Genomic DNA, 10,869 nt, shown 5'->3' on the forward strand with positions numbered 1-10,869 from the left:
ACCGACCCTGCCCACTTCAATCCATTTTGCCCCTTTATTTTGTGTCTGCCTATATAGGTCTATAGCCTATAGGATAATAGGACACAAGTGTTCCATATTTTCTTATCCCTCATTAATTTCGACTAAGTGTCTATTTACTTCATTTTAATTTCATTTAAGTTCAGCTTTTAATTTCCTTCTCTCGTAAACTATTCATTTCAGCGGTATTCAGTTCAGTTTCAATCAGTTCAGTTTTGTTAAGTTTAGTTCAACTTAATTCATTAAATGTGAACAGGTACTAACTCAAATATTTTTTTTATTTTTTTTTTTGGAAACCAAACAAAATATTTTACTCCGTATTAAAAAACAAGTTTTTGAAAGTTTTGAAAATTTATTTCAATTAACTTACCAATAAACAAATTAATTTAAGATGTACTCGTAAATTAAAAGACAACCACTAGATTTAGAAAGGAGAATTTTTTTATTTTTGGCACCTTAATTTTTTGCTCACCTCTACTTAACATGCAGCATTGCAGCCAAACATCAATTGAAGAATTATTTTTTGGCCCGTCAACGACAATCCAAATTAATATTTACCATGTCTTAACGTCTACGTACTTTAATGCCATGTTTTACTTGTTTTGTGCTAATAAGCGTGCCATAAACCTATAGCACATACTGTTAAATAAAAGGTAGACATTAAAAAAAAAAAAAAAGAAAAAAAAAAAAAAAAAAAAAAAAAAAGCACCTATGATGGATAGATCCCTCGCTCTCATTGAATACTATTCTATTATGGAGTGTTGCTTAACTAACATTGCCAAGTGTTGTAACCCTGCCAAACTATGTATTTGTACCTCATTAAACTTTTGCTATTGGCCAGAAATCTATTGTTAGGACATCACAACTTCAAAAGTACAAGATTTCCATTTTTTTAAGAAAATAAATCAAGGGCAATTATCTGCAGCAATTAGAGAGTAAACAAAGCCAGAAATAACAAGGAAAATAATTTTACAGCATATACTACACAAAATCAATAATGATTGAAGAAGAAAACAGGAAGAAAATATGTATGAATAACGTCAATCATAAGCTAGAATCAGCATCGGAAGCATGAGGTTCATCCAAGCATTCATCCAATCCATTAACTCCAAAGGCAAAATGACCATGACCAAAGGCCTTAATATGGTCTTTTAAAGACCTCTTGTGCTTAAAATCGGAGCCACAAACGCAATACCAAACCCTTCCACAGTTCTTTTCGTGGGTTCTCCAGTCCCCTTTCACGGCGAATGCCTTGCTACATTTCCTGCACGTGAATGGTTTCACGCCATGCTTCCTTTTATAGTGTGTTTGCAATGTTCTGAAATCCTTGAGAGGCCGCGATCTTGGGTGCTCTATGTTATGCTTGCATCCAGGTGCACAACAATAGCATGGGAGTCTTAGCATTGGTGTTGGTTGGGCACCCTTCAGTGATTCTGGCCCTCTTCTGTATTGAGAACCATGCCCCCACATGTGCATCTACAAAATCAAATCAATATTATACATTCAACTTTAGTATAAAATTATTAACCAAATCCAAATCATCTAAGGTGTAATAATTGAGAAAGCTTAGGAAAACAAATTTTTTTTGTTTGTCAATCTATCATATTGTGGCAGAACTTAACATCATCATGTTAATAATCAAATATATTCAACGTATATTTTATAATAGCTCAAGTGATTAGAGCTTCCCACCCAGTTCCATGAGATCTTGGGATCGATAATCATCACTTACCCTTGTGACTCTTTAAACACCAAAATATAATAAGTCCGTTTAAGACTACATAATCTTATGCGTGACTGTGGGTGCAATTCTATTTTCCTGTATGTACTTTTTTTTTTGTTGTTCAATGAATTAAATGGAAATCTTATTTATAAAACTGGTATACATAAAACACTAGAGTAAAGGTAGAGTAGAGCTATATATGTCTATATATAGTAGTTTAATAAACAAGGAGGCATTGATTTAATTAGGAATACTATGTATATATGTGACTGTTTGTACTAAACCTAGACAGACATGTATTTATGGATTTCCGTGAAAACAATAGACAACTCAATCAAAGTGGTCTAAATTTTACCCTGAGAAAAAGGCTCAGCTCGTTATGTGTTAGTAATAAAACCCTTGATACTATTACTTCCTGCAAATTCTCAGTATCTCAGACTATCAATACACCAAAGTCTGTGTGTGACAAATTGCTGCCATTTTGTGGTTCAGTCTATAAAAATTATGCAAAAATACACTGTAAAAAAATATCAAAAGAGCATTATGCTTCAGAAATTATATTCCTAAAAAAATTCAGTACTCCACTTTTAATTTTGAGGAAATGAATAAACCTTACAAGCATAAGACTTGTTATAAGACTTGTTTTTTAGATGCTAAAACTTACATTATCCTAGGGAATTTCATATCCTTAAAACTTGAAAAATTAATTTGAAAGACTAAGGACTTGTTCAGATTAACTGAAACAACTAAATTGAACTGATTGGAACTGAACTAAACTAGCTGGAGTTGAACTAAATTGAATTGAAATTAAGTTGAACAGAACAGGCCCTAACACTTAACACTGATAATGAATTCAACTTAATTAAAGGTTGTGAAGTGTGTTAAAGTATTAACTCAACCAAAAGTTTAAGCTAATAGTTGAAGCCCAGAACTGTTATAGGATCATCAACTCAACCAAAAGCTTAAGTTAGTGGTTGAGGTCCAAGAATATGTTTTATACTCTATCAAGGTGTGAAGACATTCAATTTCAAAAAAAAAAAAAAAATGAAAGTTGTTTGAGTGGATTAGAGAAATAGAGGATTAATTAAGTTACTTATGAGTTATGATTAACTAAAGGAATGCAGCTAAGCAATCACTGACATTATCAATAAGTTGTACTTCATATTTTTATTTGTTTGTTCAATAATTAACCAACTTTTAAGTATTCTAATCTCTCAAGAAGTACAACATTTATATCAATACTGCACGAACACACGGTACTTGACTGGACAATCAGTCAGAAATAGGTTAATTAACCATCTTATATACAATCATCACATTCTACTTTGCAAGCCAGAAATTTGATTATAGGTGAAGTTGGAGCATAATTCAATAAGATAATTCAAAAAAAGTGTATTCAATTTTCATCTATGTTGAATTATTATTAGAAAGACTCGGTCAATATTTACAACACTCAGTTGCATCTAGAACCCTAAAATAAAAAATCAATTAAGATTAAAACAATCTAAATTGAATGAACAATTAAATTGATAAGATTAAGAATTAGGTTTAGGGTTGAGAAACCTTGAAGCAATAAACGTAATTACTACCTCCGTTTCTTATAAGTTGCAACAAATAAGTAATTACTACCTCTGTTTCTTATTAGTTGTAACAGATGATGAATTTTTATGTCTCGCAAAAAATAATAAGAAACAACGGAGGATTGAAGGGGCAAGTGATATGTATGGTATGTACCTGGAGATTGTTAAACCTGTTGAAGGATTTGGAACAAAGAGGACAAGAAAATTGGGTAGGACCAATAAGTATCTGAGAAGGGGTAGGTATCCAATACTGTATTCCTTGACCTTGGACTTGTTGTTGGACTTGATGGGTTGTTTTAGGAACCGAACCATCATCATCTGCATCTGAACCCATTTCTGCATCTTCATCTTTCTGATCTACACTAGAGGGCTGTGTAGGTAGCCCTATGTGAAGTGCCACCGTCACGCTCTCGTCGTCGTCTGTTGTACTAGTGGTTGAGAATTTAGGGCTCTCGGTGTCCTTACTACCGGACCCGGATAACACCATTTCATTATTTCCATGATGATAATGAGCGGCAAGTGTTGAAGGCCCGATTAGGGTGTTGAGGAGTGGAAGTGCCTCTTTTTGATGATGAGAATTATATATGTTGTTGTTGTTGAAGGTGATTTCAGTATCAGTAGTAGTTGTACAACTAGTATTCAAGTCGAAACCACTATTATTACTGCAATAATTAGAAGATGGAAGAGGGTAATTAGTAGAAGTTGTAGCATTGTTAAGGAAATAAGGATTAGGAAGTGAAATAGGTCTAGTAGTAGTAGTAGTAGTAGAAGAATGAGTAGCAGTAGTAGTAGTAGTGTGATTATGAAGAGGGATGAAGTTGAAACATTTAGTGAAGATATTGGAATTGCAATAAGCTGGATCACTCATTTGTGTAGAAGAAGATGAGATTTATAATCTTTGGAAATCGAAATCGAAATTGATTATTAATGTTAAGGTAGGAGTTGTATGTATCACTTTTGAAAATACTACTACCAGTAAAGTAGACTAGTAGTAGTAGTAGAAGAAGATTATTTATAAGTAGTGTTACATCTGCCACTCTCACTACTACTGCTTCAATTCACCATTATTTATCAGAGGCAACTCATTTATAAATACTCCGATCCTTGTCGTATGATTAAAGTTTTTTCTTTTTATTTTTTCAAAAAAAAAAAAAGCAAATTGACAGACGAAAAAGAGTGAGTGAGAGAAAGAGAGAGAGAGACAGTTTCTGGGCATGAGAAGGACAGATAGAGAAAAGGAAGAGTAAATATAAAGGATAAGTACAGTAACATAGAATGTAAAAGAAAATAGAAAGTTTTACCCTCCTCAAAATCTCAGATATATAGATCAGTCTTCTTCACTCCATCATCATGATTCATAAACGCCGTTTGTACGTACTCAGCTTTCAAATTAACAAATTGAACAAATAGATATTCTGCTTTTATTTTTGTTATTTGAATTGAATATGATATGATGGTGAAGATCTAACTCATTCATTCACTCATAGATTTTTGCACAGTCATTATATTGTACGTCTTAGACTCATTTCATGCAGCTATATTAGCTTAAGCTAGTACATTGTACATTCAGTCAACTCCCCAAAAGCTATTGATTTGGTTTTTGTGCAACTTCACTATTCTTTCATCCCCCTCAACTACTCTGCAACTATTTCTATACTGTTATAAATACTACTTAATTAACTCAATCAAAAATTTAAACTAATTGTTGAGCTACAAGAATGGTTTTTACTCCGTTGATGTTTTTAAGTGCCTCATTTTGATGTTTTACACTATTCATGTACACTACTTTGACCAATGTTTATACTCTATATATAAGATCAAATATGATCCTATGAGTACTTGTTATACTACGTCTATTACATATTATTTGTAATGTTACTTTATGTCAAATTGCTAATATGAAATTGTGTGGTAAAATATAATCATCTGAATATATATTTTTTGATCGAATGAATATAACTCTTTATACTAATTATATTTATGGCAAATTGAAGATCTTGCGGTCAAAGTTCATGCTAACAAATATACCGGCCAAATTAAGACACTCAAAACACACCGGAATATAAAAATCACACCCTTCCAAGCTCTCACATGAGAGCTTCTAAACTTGAAGTGTAAATACAACATAGGTCTCCTATACCCAATTGAAGATCGAGATTGGTTATTATATTTTATCATTATATATTTATAACACTGACACTTCCTCGATTCATTTGAAACTTTAATTTAATTTCGTTGTGAGTAAGTAATAAAAGTGTAAAACACATAAAACACTTCTCTCATATTCTTACTTCAAGTTGGTTTGATTATCGTTTCTCTACCAAAATCATTTAGCCTTCAGATCGAGACAAAAGTAATATGTACTACCTTCGATCATAAATAATCCTAACACTTTCTCCATTTTAGTTGGTTCTTAATTAATTAAATTCTCTACACTTTCACTTAATTTATTCTATTTTCTATAAACCCCGTTTACTACTTAACCCATAATATTTTTACAATTTAGAAGCATGATTAAAATTAGTAATTTATGCGTAGCATTTAGAAGTAATTTAACAATTTATGTTGAATGAATATTAATAATTCCTTTGTACTTTGTAATACTTTGTAGTGGTTTCACTAAAGGTCAATCAACTAACATATGAGTTTACTAAACATATTTTTAAAATAATTAAGGTTATGTTTGATTCATATATACTAATATGGATCGTTTTAATCTAATACTTCACCGGTTTAACGAAGTATAATATAATCTGATTTGATCTATTTCAAATTTCATCATACTTTAACCTAATTTATACAATCAAATGAGATATCATTAGATTCATATCAAAGTGTGCGTGTACTTTCTAAACATGAAATTTTTATAGTTTTATAATTATAAAATTAAAGATATTTAATGATAAATAAACACAAATAAAAATATCAAATTAAGTGATCTAATTATGTCAATTAAGAATATCAACTTTAATATAGAGAAAGTTGAAACGAATAAAGTCTAATAATCATATAGCTTGCACATAAGTCAATACAAACGCTTGGTAAAAAATATATATTTCCTCAGTTCCATAATAATTAACACATATTTTTTCAATATTCTTTTTTTTTTTTTTTTTTTGGTGTTCCACCTGGTTCACCCTTAGGGCTAATTCGAATTCGGGGATCAGTTGTGGGTGGTTAGGTTCCATTCCCCTTCCTATTGTTGTAGTGGGGGGTCGAATACGAGTCCTCCCTATAAAGTGTAGTCCCTATCACCACTACACCAACTTGCAGTTGGTTTTTTCAATATTCTTTTAGTAGTTTTAACTTTGACTATATTTTTTACTTGTTTATTAAAAACGATGGCGTAGGATTTGAATCCGTGACCTATCATATACGTTCATATTATATACATGAGTAATTGAATACTGCTATATGATAAGGGAAATGGGTGGATTTGGATTGCCATGAGTTGTAAAATATGATCTCATTTATCTTTACTAAGAATAAGGCAAATAATCTAGCTAGTTTTACTCATAGTAGTGAGAATTGGGAAACCAAGCTTTCTCATGAGTCATAATCAAAAAGGAGACGCTAAAATTCAGGAAGATGTCGCCTGCAGTTGGCCCATATTCACTCAAGCCCTTCTATACCACCCAAAAGAATGGATATGGTGTTGTACAATATACCATCTTTTTTAGATATTAGAATTTTCTAGCACTCCCATTTAATATTTGACACTTTGAGAACTTGTACAAAAATTATAAAAATGAAGATTTGGGACAAGTTTTTTTCTTGTCGGTACCAACTCTATTTTGACACTTGGAAAGTTATTCTCTTAAAATATACGTACCCGTGGAAAGTAATATTTTAAAGTCAAGACGTATATGACATGATTTAACTATCGGTACAAAATAAATTAATATCTAAATATATCTGGATATTCTACCCAAAATCACTTGACCTTATCCTAGCCGATTAAAGCGACTATACACCAACCGAACCAACTTAACAATCAATGTTTGTAATTGATAATTATTGTTTTATTAAAACAAGCATATTAACAATAATATAAGCTATATCAGTGACCCGGCCTCATCACTTGAACTCAAAATCAATATGATCAAGTCTAACTTGTAAATAAGATGACTTGAATTGACTCAATTAATCCGAACGACCCGATATATTTTAATTTTATTACCTGGATTATGATGAACAAAATGTACTTGTTGCAAATAAAATTGAAATCTTAATAGTTTGACCATACCACAAATTATTCTATGAAACATAAAAATGGCATACAATATGTTGTTAATTTAATAAGAAGAGGAAATCTAGGAAGGTTGAAAAAATGATATAACCCATGAAGAGAAGTCGTACGTAGTAGAGATTGGTTTGACCAAAATGCATGTTTCTATAAGCTAGATAGATGTGTTACCAAGACAGCACGAGTGCGTACTCGAATGAAGTGTAATGGAGTTCCCAATTAAGTCCCAAACGTTTTCAACTTTTGAGTACTTACTTACTAGGTCTTGTTTTTTTCGATTAGCTTTGTCTCTTGCTCCCTTCAATTTCCACTTGAACTCGATCTACTAACTAAACTAATTCATGAATTCCTATAAATTAAAGCTTTAATCGAAACACTAGAAAGTGGAAACTTGCCTTTTAGAATCTCGCATGCAATGGTGTTTTGATCTTGGATAAACATTTTTTTATTACTAGCTAACACTACTCGTATAACCGTATTGTAATAGTTATTGACTTATTGTACATACGCAAGGGTGGTTTTAAGCATGTGCAGGGTGGTCGATCGCACATGATTCCCTAATAAGTGAAACTGTTATAAAAGGACTTCAATTTTTTAAAATTAAATATACAAAGTAAAGAGAAAACTTGTTAATCAATAATTTATATGTTAAACGGCCGGCCTAGGCCACACCCATCACAACCGTCCACTTTATTCGACCAAAAAGGTTCCACCTCAAAACCATATAACAATGAGGGAAGTAGCCCCTTAGCGTTATAAAATGGACACAACTTTCTTACTCTGTATTTTTTAACGTGGGATACTCATCCCAATACAAACTTTCACTTATAAACTCAACTAATGTGGGACAACACACTACTCACATGTGAGTTTTCTCATTGGCTCAACACTATTCTTCAATTTATCATAAAATTTTATCATAAAATTTATAATTAATTTAGTAAAATATTTTTCTTAAAGAAATGAGTTTAGGGCCTAATTTTTTTTTAAAAAAATGCACTAGACCACTTTTAGTGTTAGCATTTATAGCTCCACCTCTGCATATACGTAACAGGATCCAATACCCTAAGGGCATGTTCTCATATGTTGAAATTCAATTCAGTTCATTTCACTTCAGCTCAGTTCAGTTCAACTCTTAATTTCCTTCTCTTATAAAATATTCAGTTCAGTCAATGAAAACAGGCCCTAATAGTGCTTAATAAACAAAATCTAAGCACCACTACGAGCCCTAATTCTGTTAATAGAGTAATAGACTTGCTAGATTCAGCTCAATTATTTAAAATTCTACTTGCACATACTAAGCATTTAAGCAACTACGAGTAGCTAGGATTGGAGTAGGTTGAAAAGTGATTTTGACACTCATAATATTTTCAGTTACTCTTTTGTTTTAGTAGTATTACTAATATTGTTATTTTTCTGACGTTTAGAAATGTCAAAATCATTTGGGGAAGTAGCCACACCACCACTAGAGGAGTACTCCGTAGTGAACATTGAAGAAGAGTACTGTTTATAGTGTTGTACAGCTTGTCATATCACATGATTGCACTGATACAAGGAATGTCAATTACATAAACCTGGTCAAACACTTGTACTCTAATTATTACTTCTTGCATGTATTTCTCCTCAACCTTTTGTGTTCTTTTGCTTAGTTATTGTGGTTGATTTTGATCTTCATAAAAAAAATTAAATTCTTATAAATGCAACAATTACATCCTCCCAAAAGATGAAAAGATATACACGCACCTATGACGTATCAAACTATCAACCTATCTATAACTAATACTGTGTATTAAAATAGCAACTACTGATATCATCTTATACTATAACTAGGTTAATCCCGTGCGATGCACGGTTTTATAATAAGAATTGAATTTTAAACTTTTAACACATATTGATATAAAATAACTACTTTCTCCGTTTTCCTAATTAATTTTTGATTAAATAATATACAATTCCCAAAAGTGCATAATTTGCACATTTAATTAGGAAATTTCAATTAAATTATATTATTAACTATTGTTAACAAATCATAAATAACTTCTGTCAAAAAAAAAAAAAAAAAAAAAAAAAAAAAAAAAAAACAAATCATAAATACCATAATAACATAATATCTATAGAAAACCAAAAATTTTAAAATTCAAATGAAATTTAATTTTCAAATCAATGTTAAATAAGGTAGCTTGTAAAGGAAAAATATGACATCATCCATGTATTTTGGAGGGAAAAAATAAAATAAGAAACTAACACGTAGGCAGGGATGACATCAGCGGTTGTTACTTTAATATATATATATATAGATATATAGATAGATTAGACAATATTCTATAATTAGACACATATCATGTTGTCATTAAAATATTTCACTCTAAAACTATAAATGATGTCATCATTTACTAATTTTTATTTTATTTTATTAAGGAAAGTGATAAACATATCTACGTATAAGAAAGTAAAAGGAAAATATTTAGAACAGAATAGATTAACATTAACTACACTGATCTGTGCGTGATTCTATCATATGAACTCCCAATTTAATTCCATTTTAGGAAGTATTTAATGCTTTATATACATACATTCTTCTTGGTGTTCCATCCGGTTCACTATTTGGGTTAATCCAGATTTAAGGATCAGTTCTGAGTTGTTAAGTTCCAATACCCTCCCAATTGTTTTTGCGGGATGATCGAATACGTACGGGTCCTCTCTATCAAGTGTAGTCTCAATTATCATTGCATTTACAACCAATTAGTATTTAATGCTTATATATAGCCCTAAAAGCTAGCTACACATATCATTACCCTTTTATTAAAATTCTGGTCAACTTTATTATTAGTATTAATTTCCTAAAAACATTAATTTCCGAAAATAGTCTATTTTCTCATACAATAATAATTTAATTATTCTTCCTCAAGTACCCCCGTCTTTTCGTCATTCAATTTTTGTATGAGCTCTAATTTTTTAAATTAATATTGGATGTATTATTTGTTTTGGAAATTTTTATTAGTTTTTAAATTTGGTATAAAAAATAAACAATTTACAAAATTTAATATGTGCAAATTCTTCATCGTACAAGTCTAATCTAGTTAGTTTCTAAACCTATAACCTTATACTTCATATAATTGATACTTATTAGGAAAAAAAAAAAGTGTCATTATATTCTTAACATATTACTCCACATTGAATTACACACAATATACACTATCAAAATATTAACTTTATTAATAAATAATAATGATTGAACTATATGTTCTCAAACATGAAACTCATTCAATTTTAAGGAAACATAAATATTCTTTAAATTGGAA

At 30.7% G+C, this 10,869-nt stretch overlaps 1 protein-coding gene across 1 annotated transcript; it reads right to left on the reverse strand.

Moving 5' to 3' along the window:
• Window positions 1-884: 884 nt before the first annotated feature.
• On the reverse strand, window positions 885-4,471 carry LOC145642171 (zinc finger protein WIP5-like). The gene is made up of 2 exons (XM_081693268.1): window positions 3,476-4,471; window positions 885-1,494 (listed from the first exon to the last, which is right to left on the reverse strand). The coding sequence occupies exons 1-2, from the start codon at window positions 4,187-4,189 to the stop codon at window positions 1,063-1,065; spliced, it is 1,146 nt and encodes a 381-aa protein (XP_081549394.1). The 5' UTR covers window positions 4,190-4,471; the 3' UTR covers window positions 885-1,062.
• Window positions 4,472-10,869: the final 6,398 nt, after the last annotated feature.

The sequence above is a fragment of the Chenopodium album genome, chromosome 8 (assembly GCF_948465745.1).
Source record: "Chenopodium album chromosome 8, dcCheAlbu1.1, whole genome shotgun sequence".
In the NCBI taxonomy this organism is placed as follows: domain Eukaryota; kingdom Viridiplantae; phylum Streptophyta; class Magnoliopsida; order Caryophyllales; family Amaranthaceae; genus Chenopodium; species Chenopodium album.